At 44.8% G+C, this 20,736-nt stretch overlaps 1 protein-coding gene and 1 pseudogene across 1 annotated transcript; both read right to left on the bottom strand.

Moving 5' to 3' along the window:
* Window positions 1–17,903: 17,903 nt before the first annotated feature.
* On the bottom strand, window positions 17,904–18,809 carry LOC148538991 (uncharacterized). The gene has a single exon (XM_088451918.1). The coding sequence runs from the start codon at window positions 18,807–18,809 to the stop codon at window positions 17,904–17,906; it is 906 nt and encodes a 301-aa protein (XP_088308044.1).
* Window positions 18,810–19,056: 247 nt separating this feature from the next.
* LOC148538990 (uncharacterized) lies at window positions 19,057–20,516 on the bottom strand (annotated as a pseudogene).
* Window positions 20,517–20,736: the final 220 nt, after the last annotated feature.

The raw sequence follows: 20,736 nt of genomic DNA, 5'->3' as shown, positions 1-20,736 counted from the left end.
AAGGGGGCGTGCTGTCGATGGTGAGTGACAGCACGCCCCCTTTGGTGGGTGTGCCGGGGGCGTGGCTGCCCAGACGGAGGTGTTCCTATGGGAACGCCTACCGTCTGGGGCCGGCCCCACTGACATCACAAGTGATGTCAGTGGGAGTGCCTTCGGCTCTGTTAGAGTGTCCGGTTCTGAATCAGAGCCTGAGCCCATTGCCAATAAGTCACATCTGCAGCCTTTTATATTACTGGTCTGATGGGAACTTAGCCCTACCCCCAGTTTCTCTGAGAAGGGTGGCATGACGGGGCAGTACACTGCTCCCCACTACTGACATCAGCAGTGATGGAGGTCATAGGGATGGAGGTCGAAACAGCATTGATGTGGCAGAAAGGGCCGTGCTCAGTGCTACTACAGCTCAAGCTGTGTCCCTCTGACAAAAAGTGGGAGTGCCCAGCAATGGGCCTGAGCCTCCAACTGCACTCTGTGGCCACCTGGAGCCACCAGCAGCAGAGGAGGTCAGTGCCATGTTGGAGGAGCAGTACATGTTGATAGCTGCTCAATCACTTCAGTAATATCACTCAGGTGAATGAAAGGGAGAGGCTAGTCTATACAGGAAACAGCAAAAGGTATTGCCCAGCACTCAGAATGAAATCAGCAATAAGATTGAATAACTACATGGTGGTAGATAATTCAAAGGTCTCGGGGCCTTATTCAGAGCCGCTCTTAAGCGTCCGCTCGTTCGCTCCGAGCGATGTTCGCACATCTGCGCATGCGTATGGGTCGTAATAATGCGCATGCGCCAACCAGTCAGTGCGGTCGGAAATCGAGCGCTCGCAAAACAGCGAGTGCCTGCTAATTTGAGTGACAGGATGAGGCGTTTGTGGGTGGTAACAGGGGAAGTTGCTTGAAAACGGGGAGACGTGCCAAACGGTCAAAACGGGCGTTTTAAGGGTGTGCATAATTAACAAAGCAGCGTCATTGGCCACGTCACTTGGTTGTCTCTTAGCCTGAACTGTTCGCATGATTGCGGTAGGAAAATCCAACCACAAGCACTGCGAGCAGTTCAGACGCCTTTCGATGTACTCGATTAATGTAATAAATAGCAGAGATGACGTAGGATACGAGCGGCCAGGGGGCGTCTTTACAAAATAGCGAGCGCATGTTTCGTTCGCTCGCTCAGACAAAGAGGAGTCAACAGACCGCAAAGAGCGAGCGCTCAATTTAAATAGCCGGCCCCTTTTTCTGAACGAGCGTGCGCAATTAGCGTCCGGCTCTGAATCAGGCCCTCAGTTGCAAAAATATGGCTAAGCCTTCAGGCCACTTCACAGCGTCTCTTTTCCATAATGGACTTAGGACCTCATTCAGAGCCGGACGCTATTTGCGCTCGCTCGTTCAGAAAAAAGGGGTGGCTATTCAAATGAACCGTTCGCTCTTTGCGGTCTGTTCACGCCTCTAGGTCTGAACGAGCGAACAAAACATGCGGTCGGTTTTTGGAAAAATACGCCCCCTGGCCGCTCGCATCCTACGTCATGTCCGCTATTTATTAGATTAATCGAGTACATCGACCAGCGTATGAACTGCTCGCTATTCTTGTGGTTGGTTTTTCCTACCGCAATCTTGCGAGCAGTTCTGACTATAAAATAACCGAGCGACGTGGTCAATGACGCTGCTGTATTAATTATGCACACCCATAAAACGCCCGTTTTGACCTTTAAGCACGCCTGCGTTCTGATCTCCACTCCCCGTTTTCAAGCACCTTCCCCTGTTACCACCCACTTACGCCTCCTCCTGTCACTCAAAATAGCAGGCATTCGCTATTTAGCGAACAAACGATTTTCGGCCGCACTGACTGGTTCGCGCATGCGTATTACGATCCGTACGCATGCGCAGTTGTGCAAATATCGCTCGGAACGAACGAGCAGCCGCTTACGAGCGGCTCTGAATCAGGCCCTTAATTACATAATCAAGGGGGAACTCTGGTCAGCTAAGTTGTTACTTTTCCTGTCTCGGCTGATAGATTCCTGTGGTTCATGAGTTACTATTGACCAGTAAAAATTAATTCCCCAGGCATGAAAGCCTGGATAATTTTAAGCATAACCTGCACTATGCCTGCTTTTCAGAGACAAGCTGATTGGATAGAGTTGTGGCACAGTTCTATTAGTGGGACAAGAGAGGGTTTAGGATTAAAAATTTGCTTCTGCCTAGAGTTCAACTTCAAAAGAGGATGAGAATATGCCAGTACACAAAGATAACATACAAAGGGATTTTATGGTTTGAATGGTTATAGATAAGAGACTAGAAATATAAAATGAGTAAAGAGAACAGCTAGTAATGATATATTTGGAAAGGAGAGAGGAGTGAAGAAAATTTGGGGAGATTGGGCATGGGGATGAAAAAAGAGAGATTGTTGTGCATCAAGATGTATTTATCTCTTTAAGGACCTGAGTACTTTGTAGCTTGATGAACTGGCACATTTTAGCATTTTGCTTTAGTTAAATTGCAATTATTATTATTATTTGTTATGACAGTAGGGTAAATTAAAAAAAAAATATGTGACAGATAGGGCTTTCTTTTCATAATGTTTAATATTATAACGAGCAATATAACAAAAAAATATACTTTACAGGACCATAGGCAAATTCAGGGGGGGTTTCCGTCTGCCTGAAAACCCCCCTCCCCAGCCCACACCATGACAACAATAGAAATAGTAATATAATAGAATTTTACTAGTGCTGCACGCTCTTCTCAGTATCACAAATGAAATAAATAGCACCACCTGTGGATCTTTTAACATGTGTCAGCCAGTAATAAATACACCTGTGCACCAACGAGGAGATCTGGAAAACATGCACTGTTAGGGGTGCACTGCTATAGAGCCCAATAAGTACATACAGTCAGGTACGTAAATATTGGGACATTGACAGAATTTTCATATTTTGGCCTCTATTCACTACCACAATGGCTTTGAAATGAACAAACAAGATGTGCTTTAACTGCAGACTTTCAGATTTAATTTGAGGGTAATTACATCCAAATCCGGTGAACGGTGTAGGAATTACAACGGTTTTTATATGTGCCTCCCACTTTTTAAGGGGCCAAAAGTAATGGGACAAACTAAACAATCCTAAATCTAACTTTCACTTTTTAATACTTTGTTGCAAATCCTTTGCAGGCAATTATAGCCTGAAGTCTGGAGCACATAGACATCACCAGACGCTGGGTTTCATCCCTGGTGATGCTCTGCCAGGCCTCTACTGCAAATGTCTTCAGTTCCTGCTTGTTCTTGGGGCATTTTCCCTTCAGTTTTGTCTTCATCAAGTGAAATGCATGCTCAATTGGATTCAGGTCAGGGGATTGACTTGGCCATTGCATAACATTCCACTTTTTAACCTTAAAAAACTCTTTGGTTGCTTTTGCAGTATGCTTCGGATCATTGTCCATCTGCACTGTGAAGCGCCGTCCAATGAGTTCTGAAGCATTTGACTGAATATGAGCATATAATATTGCGCAAAACACTTCAGAATTCATTCTGCTGCTTTTGTCAGCAGTCACATCATCAATAAATACAAGGGAACCAGTTCCATTGGCAGCCATACATGCCCACGCCATGACACTACCACCACCATGCTTCACTGATGAGGTGGTATGTTTTGGATCATGAGCAGTTCCTTTCCTTCTCGATACTCTTCTCTTCCCATCACTCTGGTACAAGTTGATCTTTGTCTCATCTGTCCATAGGATGTTGTTCCAGAACTGTAATGGCTTTTTTAGATGTTGTTTTGCAAACTCTAATCTGGTCTACCTGTTTTTGAGGCTCACCAATGGTTTGCATCTTGTGGTGAACCCTCTATATTCACTCTTGTGAAGTCTTCTCTTGATTGTTGACTTTGATATATATACACCTTCCTCCTGGAGAGTGTTCTTAATTTGGCCAACTGTTGTGAAGGGGTTTTTCTTCACCAGGGAAATAATTCTTCTGTCATCCACCACAGTTGTTTTCCGTGGTCTTCCGGGTCTTTTGGTGTTGCTGAGCTCTCCGGAGTGTTCTTTCTTTTTAAGAATGTTCCAAACAGTTGATTTGGCCACACCTAATGTTTTTGCTATCTCTCTGATGGGTTTGTTTTGATTTTTCAGCCTAATGATGGCTTGCTTCACTGATAGTGATAGCTCATTGGATCTCATATTGAGAGTCGACAGCAACTGATTCCAAATGCAAATGTCACACCTAGAATCAACTCCAGACCTTTTGCCTGCTTAATTGATAATTAAATAACGAGGGAATAGCCCACACCTGTCCATGAAGTAGCTTTTGAGTTGATAGTCCCATTACTTTTGGCCCCTTAAAAAGTGGGAGGCACATATAGAAACCGTTGTAATTCCTACACCGTTCACCTGATTTGGATGTAATTACCCTCAAATTAAATCTGAAAGTCTGCAGTTAAAGCACATCTTGTTTGTTTCATTTCAAAGCGATTGTGGTGGTGAATAGAGGCCAAAATATGAAAATTGTGTCACTGTCCCAATATTTATGCACCTGACTGTGTATGTCCAGGGCAGTGCTAGGTTATTCTACTGCTACCCCAGACTCCTGGACTTGTTCCAATGCTCTGGAATGGTGCCCACATCTAAAATAAAAACATTCAGCTCATGCAGGATGGCCCTACTGCCGCATCTAATTGCTTACTGTGATCTCTGGTCCTTTATATGCTGGGATTATGACACACAATATACTTTGCATGACTCATATTAAAGCTGGTTAAGTGCTATTTCTACCCTACTTGTGGACTGGCCACACACACTCTAAAATCAGGCATTTGGAAACCCCCTTCTAGAAATCCTGCGTTTGCCACTGAGGACTGTTTTCAAGCAATTTCTGTGCATCAATAAAATATGCATTTAAAAGTGTTCCACTATCTAGAATCTTATCTAGAGTCTAGAAGAGAGGGCATTTTTAATTTAAAAACTTTTATTGCTTTTTATTAGAATGGCCCCCAGGCAGTCAGCATAGGCATTGGGGCAAAACATAATTATATTTACATTTCTAGAGCAACTGTGTAGCTGTAATAATAATAATAGTTATAATAATAATAATAATAATACTTATTATTATTAATATTATTATATATTTTGTACACTGAAAGCAAGTACGAGGGAGCATGCAGGATGTGGCTATATGCACTTGAGTTGGCTACTAATGTGGAGGTTACGACAAGAACACTTTGTAGGGAGATCCATGCACTTGCAGTTCTACGGAAACAATTACTGTTTTTATCAGGACAACAATGCCACCTGTCATGTTTGCAAAGCGACACTGGACTGGTACACAGAAAATTCAGTTATCCAGATGGACTGGCCAGCTCTAGAGTCCAGATCTTATGCCTATTGAGAACCTCTGGGACCTTCTTCAGTGTCACAGTTGGTCACTGTACTTAAGGTGGTATGGCAAAAACATACCGCCTGCTGTTATCTAGGAACTTGTAGACAGTTTGCCAAGAAGGTTGTCTGCAGTAACCACTGCACGTGGTGGACCTACAAAGTACTGATGTCAATACAATCTCGTTGCTCTATTTGCTGTCAGTGTGTCCAATCACTTTTGTCTACATAGTGTATATCAGTCATACAGTGCTTTATGTTTCTTTGAATCTTCCACCAATAACATTCTGTCATGCCTTGGAATTACATAAACTGTAATTGTACGGGGCAGTGGTTGCATGTAATTCATAAGTCTTTCCTGCTAGTATTAATATTTGAATAATATTATTTCCAATGGGTACACCTGTATATAAATTATTATTTTTATATATATTTTTTGAAATCTTGTACAACATCCTCTTGAAAAGCCAAATTGACATTTTGCTCAATAGACAACACAATATTGTCACAAACTTATGAAAGGGTAGCGTCACATTAGGTGTTGGTCTCTGCTGTGTCTAATCCTATTTTTTTGTGACAAGGTGACCGAAAATTCCCCAAGTATCCCAGATTATAAGTGATACAGGATTTTACAGCGTTTTTCCGATGTCAGTACACAACACCAGCAGTGAGAACACTTCATGTAAAGTTATTCACACTCCAGGCAACATGTAAAGGTATTTAAGCTGTGGCTGAATAGCTTCTACTCAGAAAACTATACTTGTCAGAGCTCATTGCATTTTTCACCTGTCAATGTATAAAATGGCTGTTTAAATTACTAATGGTATCACATATTTCATAGATTTTGAATTTAACTGAATTTCAGCCAGTTTGAATTGACTTTAAGATTACAGCTTCCTCATTGCCTACTTATTGATTTGTTCCTCTGAAGCAAATTAGACAGTTACTAACAAAAAGCAGAAAAGCTATTTGCATGTAAATGGGCCCTTGGCACTAACATCTCAACCTAAGCTGCATCTTTTCTTTGTAAAAGTTGTTGTCTTCTGGAAAAAAAATAAAAAATAGCATTTATTGTACAATTAACCAGGAAAAGGAATAACGATTACTTAAAGCACAAAAACAGTAAGTTTAAGGGGAAGATGTACTGAAGTGCGGTTTTACCAACCGCATGTTTTTTTTGTGGCCAAAAAAATCTAAAGATCTAAAGCAGCCATCCCTTTTTTGAAACAGGGAGAGAATACAAATGGTGCACTGCATTAAATTGTGGTGTGTAAAATGAGATGCTGACGGTCTAAATACTGGCGCCGGAATCCAGACACCGTCGGGCTCCCGGCTTCAGTATCCCAACCGCAGGCATCCTGAAGGTAAGTATCAGGGGTTAGGGGAGGGTTAGGTTTAGTGTTAGGGGTTAGGGTTAAGCACTAGGGGGAGGGTTACGGTTAGGCACTAAGGGGGGGAGGGTTAGGTTTAGGATGCGGGGAGGGGGAGGTTAGGTTTTGTCACTAGGGGGGAGGTTAGGTGTAGGCACCGGGGAGGGAGGGATAGGGTTAGTGGTAGTATACTTACCTATGGGTGTCAGGATTCTGACTGTCCGGATGCCGCTGTTGGTATTCTCACCGCGGCATCCCGACAGCCGGGAACACATACCAACCCATAAACTTGCTGGGGCTGCAGTCCCATCCCCCCCAACCCCCAGAAAAATCCACTACAGCCCCCATTTCTCCTAGTCTGTGCACTGGCATCTGGCAGGCTTCACATTGGAAGTGCTCTCTGTTAGATACACGCTGGACTGTCAGCCCCACTGGGAGCAGTTAGCAGTTGCAATGGAAAGCCCCTTCGGCAATAAGTACGCCAGTGCTACCGGGTTTCTAGGGGCCGCCTCCAATGCAGTCCCCATAAGCTGAGTCTTGTCTGCGCATGCACGTTTTCCCCTACCATCCTGTTCCCTGTTAGATTGTCCGCACATGCTCAATGAACACTGCCACCAAAAATTAATAGCAGCCGAGTAGCCCCCCTTTGTCTATAAGGTGCGAACCATCACTGGTAGACATATTACATTTCAATGATCCTTTGAGTAAGAATGGATATTTTTTTCTGCATTTATTTTTATCATATATATAAAAATAGTATATTTTACTTATACAACAATGATAGATGATACCGCTTGCTCTGCATGGTACAATGCTGGTGTATGGAGACCACTCCTGTAGCGATGACATCACTCTAGAGATACAAAAGGGAGGACAGAAGAGCCATCTCCTACTTCACATACAGTATCATGTCATAACAGGGCAATTGGGCAGTAGCCTGGGGCCCAAGTCTATAAAGGGGCTTTTACTTTTGAAATGTAAATTCAAGTGTTTTTGGCAAGTGGTATAGTGATTTTGGGGTATAGAACTTGCCTATATCCCCGGCACATATTGTGGATTTTTTTGGGGACCTCATGTGTCCCGAAAAAGAATGCAGTTTTTTCACCACTAAATGTCGAAAACACATAGGTCTGCAAGTTTATCGTGGACCCTATGTGTTTTCGGTGAGATATATCCTATTATTTCATTAAAAATAATAGGATAGGGTAAAAAAAGACATCGGTGAAATACGGGGATAATCTGCAAAAAATCAGTTTTTCACCCACCCTTAGTCTTTGTTTTTATTATTCACCATCTACCACACCCCCCCCAAAAAATAATTACCTACCTCATGTTTCCTATTTAAAACGCATTTAAAGGACCTTCGATACAATTAATTAAAATTCTAAAAGTCATCGGCATACAGTAGTTATTTGGAAACATTTTTTTTCTAGATTTTTCTTCAGCTCAAGCTGTATTAAAATTAAGGGTGGAACTGTAAGACTACATGGAGCTTGTGGCCATGTATGGAGAGGCACAAAATATAGGAGTACATAGATAGAAGAGGAAGGACAGAAAACAGAACAAATCCAGGAGTTACCACAGGTTATTTCATTGATACTAAAGTGAAACAAAAAAAAGTTTTAAGAACCCTAAAGTTAATAACGATCCAATCTCTTTATGAATACATTTTAAAAGTAAAAAAGATAAGTTGCTTGAGGGGGAAAGGGGACACAATAGAAATAAAGAACTATTAAAAATCACAAAAGAAGTAATTTTTTTTGTAAATAATTAATAAATATGCTTCTCCACAGGTGCAGAGAAGCAAAGACGAACACTCAATCAGTTAGCAACTGCAAGAACATGTACTGTAGCAATCAATCCATTTATTTGGGGAAACAAGGTCCTATGCAGGGTCGGCTCTACCATTAGGCAGCTACCTAACGCCCCAAGATCTGGGGGGCACCTCTGCGTCTGCCTATACCAAAATTAAGGATGTCTCTGAGAGAGGCATTCTACTTGTGGAACTTTTAAGACGCCACCTCCACACTTTCACCAGGAGGGCTGGAAAGTGGGTATTATTGTGTGTGCGAGGAGGGTGGCGGGGGTCAGTAAGGTGAAGTTTTGCCTAGGGTGCCATAAAACCTTGCACCGGCCCTGGTTCTATGGCCATACAGTAAACCTAAAACTCACTCTTCCCTAAATGCACAGTCTAAGAACTCAAATCTCACGTAAATACTGTATCTCTCCATACAGAATTATACCTTGTTTTTGCATTTTGACGTAGTGGGAGGAGCAATAGTACATCTAGCCTGTAATTGACTAGAATTATATCAATCAATCAGCTCCTCATATTACAAGGACTATAATGACGTACTGATGCAGCAATTGAGATATTTCATAAGTATTATATTTATAGGTTATGAGCATAAAAAAAATTAGCTTGCTTTACTGGATATGGTACTTCCTGTGAATCAGCTCTTAGTTTGTAGCTTCCCGCTTGGCTCCATTCATCTCCATACACGGCACTGCTCCTGTCACATGCAGCCCTGTCTTTTCTATTGTAAATATGTGAGTGCACAGCTCATTGTTTCCCACAAGATCAACCTTACTATTATTGACTGAAAAACTTTGTGCTGCTGTTAACATTCAATTATATGATCAGCTACAGGTTTCTACATTCCTGTCCACTTTAAAAGTGGGGATACATGGATGTGAAGGAGCATATTGATAACAAAAAACATTCTGACAATAGTTAAATGCACCTTAAAAGTGTAGAACATTTATAGCCTAATTCAGAAGTGGACACAGTGTCGATTTCGGTTGCAAGTGGCCGATGTTTTCAGTCTGTGCATGCATCCGAGTTGCACTATGCTTGTGTCCAGATGGTTATTGCAAGGAGACGCAGAACAAATATGGATGCAGAGAGAGACAATGTCAGTGGGCATTCCTGGGTGGTAAAGGGGTGGCCAGAAGTATTGTCCTAGCCAGCAAGTCGTGGGCATGTTCCGGCCAGCAACAGCGTCTTTTTTCACAGTTGCACTGGCACTGGCAGCCGTGTTCCGATAGACATACTCAGCACATTTGCTTCTTATGGAAACCCCTTGCAAATGACAAGTCCATTACAGAGTCTTTGAGTGATTAGCCCACCTCTCTTTTTTTCCGAAGCAGCTCTGCCATAACTGACTTCCCAGCAGAGGGATGCTCTTAACAGCAGGGAATAGGGCTGCTGGACAGTGCATGAGGACAGTGATGATGGCTACTTTCATAAGAACTATAATGATCTGCTGATGCCGTAACTAGGGTAGTACGGCTGTGCCATGGCACAAGGCACCGCAGGACAGGGGGCGCTGTTTGGGCCGTCAATGTTCTGTTTATTATCATTCTTACTTGTTGCTTCATCTTATTGGACTTCCCTATCTCTTCCCTGGCCCTTCCCAATGAGGCCATGCCCCTTTTTTGGGTGCGTTATGTCCCTATTTGAAAAATAGCGGGGGAGGGGGGGGCGCCAATGATCTTTCTGGCACAGGGCACCAAAAAGTCTAGTTACGGCTCTGATGAAGCACTCACCAAACCAGTATTTGGCACATGACATCATAAAATGGAAACAAATAATGCATTCTGCGCCTTTGCCGGTTTTCCATTTCACAAGTGACCATTTTTTTCCCTATATTCCGGACTCCAGGTTTATGTATAAAGCATATTTGCCTACCCTCCCGATTCGGCCGGGAGCCTCCCAAAAATCGGGTGACGCTCCCGGCCCCCCGGAAAGGCAGGTAAGCCTCCCGGTCCCCGGCGACCCATCTGCCCTCCCCCCCCCGCGATTACCATATAATCCCCGTCAACGGAGGGGCCTGTGATGCGATTTATTTGCACTGAATCGCGTCATCGTGGTCCCACCCCTTGCTTCACAATAATGCCATTATTCTTGGCATTGTGAAGAGGGGACGGGGCCACGATGACGAGATCGTGCTGTCATGCCCATGCTCCGCCCCTGTTTTCGTGTCATTTACCTGGCTACGCCCCCCGCTGATGAAGCCCAACAGCTCCCTTCCAGAAGGAGGGAGCTAAAAGTCAGCAACCCAGTGGAGTGAAGCAGTGAAAAGCGTGGAGTAGTGGACCAGTGGAGAAGTTGCGCATAGTAACCAATCAGCTCCTACCTATTATTTTATAGACTGTACTTGATAAATGCTACTTCATAGCTGATTGGTTGCTATGGGCAACTTCTCCACTGGTCCACTTCTCCATTCTACTCACTCCATGATACATGTTATTCAGACTGGATAACAATATTTTGCTTGAACAATTCTGAATACAGTGCTATGTAAAACTGTTTATATTTTACTGCACTTAGTATTACATGTACTTAGATACAATCTGCTCAGTGGGACTTGCTATCAAATAAATATGTTTTTGCGTCGGCTAATATAGATTCAACACAGTTGCTTAGTAACCCTCTGCCTTTTCAGCTATCTGCTGCTAATGAATGCTGAACAATTAAGATATTTCATATGTATTATATTTTTAGGTTATGAGTATTAAAGAAAATGAAACATGAACACATCAAAAATTAAAATTATTTGGGTAGAATGCCAAAATCCTTGAAAAGATCTAAAAGGAAATTATAATTTTACTTTTGTGTGAATGCTTTTATTTTATGCCTGTCAGACGCTTTATTGTATCCGTCAGTTACGTTTGTCTTTGATTTTCAAATACAAATTAATATATATATTTTTTTGTCTGCGTTTTTAGCAGCTATGACTGTGGCTAAGAATTCTACATAACTATTATAAAGCACAGAAGGAGATGGCAGGATGGATAATAACTGAATAGGATATGTGATATGTATTGTTAGAGAGGTGCTAATGTTATCATCAGTTGACCAAAGACAGAGGCATTGTCGGTTAAAATGGAATTGAATTAGGTTCAGTAAAGGTGAGACAGCTGAAGCAGCTATGTCTTATCACAGATTCCCCTGCTCAGGCACCTTTAATCGAAAGCCTTTCTAACCTCTACCAAATTACTTTTTTTTCCATGGCTGCTTAAAATAAGGTGCTTTCTGCCAAGTCTTGTTTTACTTTCCTTATCTTTATAATGAATAGAATAGAAAGTTATATTGTAGTGGTACTTGAATCCCTGAGTTGTATTTTTCTTATTTCTAACTTTTTTTCTTTTGACGGCCGTTTTGCTGTAGACCTGGCAACCACAGATCTTTTTTATTGTGTAGTGCTAAAGTAAAGCAAGATGAAATGATTAACATAAAACGTTTGATGTGAGATTTATTAGCTGACAGTATTTTGAGATTAGTTTATAGACTAAAATTCCCTGCAACACTACAGTTCCCTGCTTCACACAGTGGGCTATACAAAATAATCTTTATCAGTGGCGGATTTTGCCTAGGGGCTGCGAGGCTGCAGCTCCCCCAGCAAAATCCACCCCCTCTGTGTAGTCAGTGCAGTCCGTGACTGCAATAGCTACACTGTGACTGGCAGAGGCATTCTATTGGAAGCCTCACCTGCTAGTCACATATACAACAGGCAGCCCCAGGGGGAGGTGTCTCCTCCCCCTGGGATGGCCAGTCCGGGCTGCTATTTGCAGAGAGCGGCTTCCAGGAGGAAGCCGCTACTCTGCCTTTCCGCCGGCCCTAACCGGCTCCTTGGGGCTGCATACAATGCAGCCCTTTGGAAGCCAGTGACATGCGCATTCGCGGCTCCCCGCCACTAGTGCGCATGTGCCAGTCCCGCACCTGACAGATCGATTGCGCAGGCACCGGGACCTGGCCAGGAGGAGGCAGGAGCCGGTGGTGCTCCATTCATCTCCTCACATGGCTCCATTTATCTCCATACAACGAGCTGCCCCTGTCACTTGCAGCCCTGTCTTTACTATTGTAAATATGTGAGTGCACAGCTCATTGTCTCCCATAAGATCAACCTTACTGTTATTTACTGAAAAACTCTGTGCTGCTGTTAACATTCAATTATATGGTCAGCTACAGGTTTCTCCATTCCTGTCCACTTCAAAAGGGATGTAGTCTGGAAGCCGACGGTCTAAATGCCGACCGCTGGCTTCCAGACTTTCTAATCCCGGCGTGGTACTAATGACAGGCATCGAAAACTTGACGCCTGTCATTAATCATACGCCGGAAGACCGACACCCGGCATACCGAACAAAGGTAAGCCGGGCGCCGGGGTGCGGACAGCCGCTGGGGGGAGGATTAGGTTTAGGGCCCCCTGGGGGAGTTAGGGTTAGGCACCCCCCCAGGGGGACTTAGGTTCAGGCTGCGGGGTAGGGGGGGCTAGGTTTAGGCACTTAGAGGGGGGATTAGGGTTAGGCACTTGGGGGGGAGGTTAGGGCTAGGCACCCCTAAGGGAGGGTTAGGGGGGGAATTAGGTTAGCGATACTTACCTTAGGGATGATCGGGAACTTCACCCCTGTCGGGCTGCCGCTGTCGGGCGGTAATACCTACTACGCCCCTTCAAAAATGAGGTTACATGGATGTGAAGAAGCATATTGATAACAAAATACATCTGACACTAGTTAAATGCACTTCCTGGCGCTATTCAATTCACGCTGAATCGCCCCCAATGATAGAAAAAAAGAGAAGATAAACCATCAGGAGCATAACCATAGTGCCACTATACAGAGGCAGGCACAGGATTTGCTGCAGCTTCACAAATTACCTCGGTATTTAAAAATACTCATGGCTATAAAAAATACTTTTAACAAGCATAGCAATATGAAATCAGTAATACAAAACAATCAACATTATTTTGTCAGTCAAGATACATTAACAAACCATTGGCGTATCGATAATGGGTGCAGGGTGTGCGGTGCACATGGCTCCTGGGTCGAGTGGGGTCCATACCGCACACCTTGCACCCATTACTAATACTTACCTCTGTGAAATCCCATGTCGGCATTACCGCAGCAGCGCAGATTACCAGGAAAATAGCCATTTTTCCAGAGATTTGCGCATGCACAGTAGAGGTGTTTCCTGGACAAAGGCATGGGCGCCATATTGCCGGAAACCTGCGCACGCGCAGTAGACTCTGGCACAATGTCATAATCTACTGCACCACAGAGAGGAGGGGGTCCGCATGGAGCAGTCTGAACACGGGCCCCCTCCTCTCTGTATAAAGCTGTACCCTTTAACACTCTACAATGTGTAAATTGCATACACAGTATATTCTGTAAATGTTACCCATGCTGATGAGCCAGAAGACGGAGTCCTGTCAAAGTGTATTTTCACTGCTAATCAAACATAACACAAACGGAGCTGGCTACACAAGATATTTCATTTATTTTAATGGCCATGCAGCATACTGATATTATTTTGATTAATATTTATTGTATCATATTAATTACAGAAACAGTGATGCACACATCCAGCTAAAATGTGAATTTAATGAGGATTTTCATCTTGGCTAAAGGTTAGCTAAATGGAGCATAAAAGTTAGTATTTTGCTGTTATGAGAAAAGAGCCTTTTAATTTGGAAATTAAAAAAGCTATTTCAGCCTTTAAACTGGTGATTTTGTTTTGGAAACAGACTTTCATTGTAGGCCAGCACTTAAAAATTAGAGATGAGCGGGTTCGGATTTCAGAGATCCGAACCCACCCGAATTTAGCAGATCCGAGTCGGATCCTAGCAGGCTCGGGGTTTCCCGCCTGACTCGGATCTCAAAACCGAGGCAAAACCATAGAGTCGGAAATCTTGCGGTTAGTGAGCTTACGTCTCTGTGATCAATGTAGTATATAGGGACCACGCGGCAGACACCATTTCCCTCCGGCTGTGGAGACTGAACAGGGAGGGTGGGTAGTGTAGGGTTCGGAGAGTTGCTGGTGTTGTTCTGTCTGCTGTGTCCTGGGCTGGTGCACTGCTGATCCATTCTGGGCTGGTGCTGTTTGCTGTGTCCTGGGCTGGTGGTGCTGTGCTGTCTGCTGTGTCCTGGGCTGGTGCTGCTGATCCAATCTGGACTGTGCTGTCTGCTGTGTCCATCTGGGCTGGTGCAGAATACATCTAGGCTCTGCTGCGTCCATCTGGGCCCAAGTTCTGGACTAAAAAAAAACAATAGTAAAAAAAAAAGCAATGAAAGTGTCTTTTTGTGTAATATTTTTCTGTGTGTGCGTGCGTGTTAGGCTTAACCGCACAAGATCCAGCTAGCAACGCAAGTTGCAACCTAGTGCTGTCCGACTCCAGTCATGATCAATCGGTGCTCTGGGCTCAAGTTCTGGAGCTGAAAAAAAATAAAAATCAATTGCATTTTTTTCTAATAATTGTCTGTGTGTCTCTGAGCGAGTTAGGCTCAGCCGCACAAGAATCTAGCAAGTCGGCAACGCAACCTAGTGCTGCCCGACTCCAGTCGTCATCAATCTGTGCTCTGGGCCAAAGTTCTGGACCCGAAAAAAAAACAGAAAAAAATAGCGTCTTTTGTCTATTTGTTTTCTGTGTGTGTGTGCGTGTTAGGCTTAGCCACACAAGATACAGCAACGCAACCTAGTGCTGCCCGACTCTGGGCCCAAGTTCTTGACCCCCCCCCCAAAGAATAGTGTCTTTTGTATATTTTTTTTCCATGTGCGCACGACTGCACGTGTGTGAATTATGTAACCGCACCTTGGCTACACTATTGGTGCTTGTGGCACTGCTCCAAGACCGCAGAAAATATGGAGGGCTGTCACACGACAGGAGAGCAAGGCCAAGAACCACATGTTGTAGCGGCCGCCTCCAGTCATCATGATAATGCAAGACCGTCAACTTCCTCGTCCTCTGTGAAGGCCCATCCCTTCAATCCTCAAGGGTATCTCAACGATCATCTTTGCACAGTCTTCAACTCTATTAATAATTACAGTCAGGTGCATAAATATTGGGACTAAATACGAGGGAAAAGCCCACACCTGTCCATGAAATAGCTTTTGAGTTGATAGTTCCATTACTTTTGGCCCCTTAAAAAGTGGGAGGCACATATAGAAACCGTTGTAATTCCTACACCGTTCACCTGATTTGGATGTAATTACCCTCAAATTAAATCTGAAAGTCTGCAGTTAAAGCACATCTTGTTTGTTTCATTTCAAAGCCATTGTGGTGGTGAATAGAGGCCAAAATATGAAAATTCTGTCAATGTCCGAATATTTATGCACCTGACTGTATATCAATCAGTTTTGAGCCAGCAAGCTGGATGCAACCTTTTGGCCCTTTAACTAGATGAAAAAAATCAATATTGTGAGCTGTGAGGTACCAAAAATTGACTGGAAACGAGTGGAAATAAATGTTATTGAGGTTATTAATACTGTAGGAACAAAAAAGGCACATTTTATGTGATTTTTAGCAGTTTTTTTATTTTTTAAGAAAAAAATCCAAAACCAAAACATGAAAACAAAACACGGAGATGAGGTTTTGGCAAAACCAATCCAGATCCAAAACCAGGGGAGATCCAGATCCAAAACCAAAACACGGGGGTCGGCGCACATCTCTATTAAAAATAGCCATTTAAATGGACAAGAAAAAATGAGTAAAGCGAAAACTCGCAATCTCCAGCCTGGGATTTGGTACCCTGGACCTGCTTCAGAGATGTACGTTCATCTGAGGATAAATGCACATTTCTGATGTTGAAGGGTCTGTGCCTGCACAGGACCCGTTGTGCGCATGTGAAGAAGCGGGTCCTGCAATCTCGCAAGCAGACCCCCCAAGTCGCAGCATAAGTGACATGATGCAGCTTTTGGGGGGCGGAGTGGGGGCGTGCCTGGGTGCCGTTCCCGGAAACAGGGGCATATCGCCAGGCCAGGCTACGGAAAGCTTCGGTTCCCACAGCCTGACCAAAAGAGCAACCATCTTGACCATCAGTCACGTGGGTCGCAGTGCTGTGATCGCCAATGCAGTACGGAGGTGCCTGACACCTCCTTCTGCATTTGCATGGCTGTGTATATCCGTCCATCTATGAATAAGGCCCCCTGTCCGAAAAAACTTAATATAGAAACTCTGTGTGAGTGACGAAATTAAGTAAAACAATTTGGTTTGGGTTGGACGCATTTTGGCAAAGAGATAATGAATTTTGGTAAAATTCACTAAGAATCATATTAAGATCTCCATTGGCTTATTGCTAATTAAATACCTTAACCAACCTTAATTAACTGAGCACTTAACTTATCTAATAAAGAAAGAGACGGACACCATAACAGCTTGGATAAAAGGTCACAGCTTTTATTTCTGAATTAATTAATTAATTAATTCACCTAACCATGGTGGCCAGGAGACGCTGCATACTCAGTTCCAGCTTTCAAACTGACTTAAACGGGGAACGACTTAAACGTTCCCCCTAAAGACGCACTTACGCCATGAAGGTCTCGCCTCCCTCCTGGGCCAGTCTACTCCGCGCGCTTCCGTAAAAAAGCGCTCGGGTCCCCTTCTACGAGAAGGACAGACTCGTTATATTACATCGAGGTCCAGCGCCCTCACAACGCTCTCTTGCGTCACAATGCCTGACTACCAAGCCACCAAATGACAGGACATGCTTATTCAAAGCTCTGTTGACCTTACGTCTAGCCCTATCCAAAGCCTTGTGATCCCGCTCACCACGCCAAACCAGCCGCGGCACTATGTCAGACCATACAATGCGCACATTCGGCCACCACAAGCGAACTGCATCAACCAATTCTCTCAGCTGAAAAGACAACTCCAAACCTTTCAATTAGCACAGATCATTCCCACGAACATGCAGGAGCAACCAATCAGGAACACCCCATTTCGCTGCAGACTCCTCCAACAAATCTCGCACAGAAGCACAAAGCAAGCCACCTATCCAGCGAACATGCCTGCCACCCAACAATTCACTGGCACGTCTAGCCAAACCATGCCGTTCAGCCCAATAAATATAGGAATGGCCGACCAGCCAAACCTGCTCTTCTCCAAGGTCTTCCCCTGTAAGGAAAGAACACCCTAACCGTGAGCCACCGCACCAAAACCAAACTGCACACAACAAAATGAACACAAAGCAACTAACCTAGCCATGATGCAATGGGGAAACAAGTAACCCGAGTGAAGGAGAAAAACTAAAAAACCTTCCCCGTGAACCAAGATGGGCCTGATGATGGCTCCCGGGAGGAAAAACTAAAAAATTCCTTCACCCCCCCCCACTTATCGAATGCTAACCATTCGTTAACTGGATGGTAAACAACGTTTTTGGGTTGTCGCAGGAGCGCACCTACAGCTTATCGCAGCGAACATACGTCTTATATGCAGAGGACCTACACCTCCCGACCTTTTGAATATCACTTGCGGACGCTCCTGCTACCGCTGCACTAGTGGCGGCACCGATCCTGAAGGAATGAGTCCCGTAACTAGCGCCATCTAAGCCTAACGCCACTAAGCTACGCCGAAGAACAGCAGCGAATTGAAATTTAGAAAGAGGGGACAGATTTGAGTGCACCAGCCATTGGGCACCACCTGCTGGGCGACCAACCATATATAAAGCGGCAAGCCGTACTGGGCAAACCGAAGCGTCATCCTGTTTATGCAAAGAAACCCACCTGCCCCAGCCTAACTGATACGTCTTGGAAAACCGCAGTTTACACAAAACGGATGACTCCTGGAAAACAATATTTCCCATCATGAACCCTGAGGACACCGAGGACTTGCTGGAAGCTACAATCTTACTGACCCTAAAAGCCCCAAAAAACACGACTGCAAAAGCTACTCGGAATAACGAAGCCTCGAAAGAATCCGAAGCCACACTATCCATCACACCCAGCAAGCGACCAAGGAGATGGAGATCAATAGGCCTGCGGAAGTCGGCCCTGGCGGGAAACTCCTTGGCCCAACCTTTAAGGGATTTAGAAAGGATGAACGATTTGGTGGGATCTGGTAAACCTTTTAATTTACTAAAGAAAGAAATCCCCGCCAGAGCCGAAGTCATGGAAGCCTTGGAACGACCTTGCTGGTAATGCCCCCACACAAACTTAGACATCAACTCCGAGGGAGACATACCCGGCTGAGGGCTTTGTGAACAGAAAGCCTGCCAATCCTGCCATGACGCAGCATAAGCCCTCCGAGTTGCTGGAGCCAGCGACCTCTGCGCCAGGCCCTCTATTCCGGCCTGATAATCTGCCATACAAAAGGAGGGCAAGGTAACCCAACTGCAGAAGCCGCCGGCGCCAGCAATCGGAAACGGGAGAATTGAAATCGGGACAATGCATCAGCGATCGCATTATGCACCCCAGGGACGTGGCGCGCGCAGAACCTAATGTTGGACTCTAAGCAACGCAAAACCAAATGCCTAAGGAGACGCAAAGCCGGGGGAGAGGAGGAACGCTGATTGTTGATGGCCTGAACTACGCCTAGATTGTCACACCAGAAAACTACATGTTGACTGGCCAAACGCTCCTTCGATAGCTCGACTGCCACTATAATGGGAAAAAGCTCCAACAAAAGCAAATTACTAGTAAGACCCTCTAAACGCCAATCAGGAGGCCAGGACGCTGTGCACCACTCCCCGTTGAAAAAGGCCCCAAAACCGGAGGGCCCAGCCGCATCGGTGAAAAGCTGTAAAGTGGCATTCGACACTGGAGCAGCAGGCCAAATGCGTTCACTGTTAAAACGAACCAGAAAACTAGACCAGGTTCGAAGATCTTCCTTAATCTCGGAAGACAAACGAACATAGTGATGTGGCTGGCTCACCCCGGCCGTGGATCTCTCCAACTTTCTGCAAAAAACCCTACCCATGGGAATTATGCGACAGGCAAAATTAAATGACCCCAGCAAAGATTGGACCACGCGCAATTTTACGCTATCTTTTCCTAAGCAAAACGCAATCTGCTCGAGCAATTTTTTAACCTTATCGTGCGGCAAACGACAACAACCAGCCAACGTGTCAATCTCTATACCCAGGTAAAAATGAGGGGCCCTCTGTCTTGTCATGCACAACAGGAACCCCCAAAACTCTAAACAAAGCTGTGGCGGAAAATAAGAAATCCGTACAAACCTCGCTCCCTCCTGTACCTATAAAGAGAAAATCGTCAAGGTAATGCGCAACACCAACATGACCAGTGCCCGCTACTATGCACCAATGTAAAAACGAACTGAACTTCTCAAAATAGGCACAGGAAACCGCACAGCCCATGGGCAGACATTTATCCACAAAGAAATTACCCCCAAGTCTAAAACCCATATACTGCATTGCGTCTGGATGTAATGGTAACAAGCGAAATGCGGACTCAACATCTAACTTCGCCAGCAAAGCGCCCACACCAAAACTACGGACTAAACCCAAGGCATCGTCAAAGGACTGATAAACCACACTGCAAGCCGAATCGGGTATAGCATCATTAACCGAGTTACCATGAGGGTAAGATAAATGCTGAATAAGCCGAAACTTACCGGGCGCCTTCTTAGGGACCACCCCCAAAGGCGAGATGCAAAGATTCGGCAAGGGAGAGGAAGGAAAAGGACCTTCCATCCTACCCAGCAAAACCTCAGAATCCACCTTAGCTCGCAACACCTGAGGGAATTCCCGAGCGGAACGTAAATTGCGGGGCGCATTAATGTGCAGAGGGCCGGAAATGGGTAAACCGAAGCCAAATTTAAAACCATCCCACAAAAAGGCAGCAGCCTCTCTATCAGGATAATGAGCTAACCACTTAGTAAGTTCCGGCAAACAAATGGGTGACGTAGCTTTAACTAGCTGTCTTGGAGTTATCGGCCCTATCAGGCCCTGTGGCTCCGGAGCCACGACGGCAATCCCTGGCCGGATGCTCCCCATTGCAAATGCGACAGGAGTGACGAAAACGACAAGAGGCGCCACGAGAACACCTCGAGTCATTGAAAGTGAAACACTCCCCTCTCGTCACCCCCGACGCACCAGTCCTAATAGAAGCAACCTTGCGGGGGGGAGCTGTGTCCGAAGAAGGCCGATGCTGCTGCGAAACTTCGAACCAAACCTCGACATCTTTAACACCAAAAGGGACTATGCGACTACCCTCATGCTTACGCCTGAACTGGCAATCATAATCCTTCCACGATGTACCCCATGACCGAGCGAA

This window comes from Taudactylus pleione, unplaced genomic scaffold, assembly GCF_031769625.1.
Source record: "Taudactylus pleione unplaced genomic scaffold, aTauple2 ptg000032l, whole genome shotgun sequence".
Classification (NCBI taxonomy): domain Eukaryota; kingdom Metazoa; phylum Chordata; class Amphibia; order Anura; family Myobatrachidae; genus Taudactylus; species Taudactylus pleione.
Note: the sequence above shows the minus strand (reverse complement) of the source record. Positions and strands in the feature narration are given on the sequence as shown.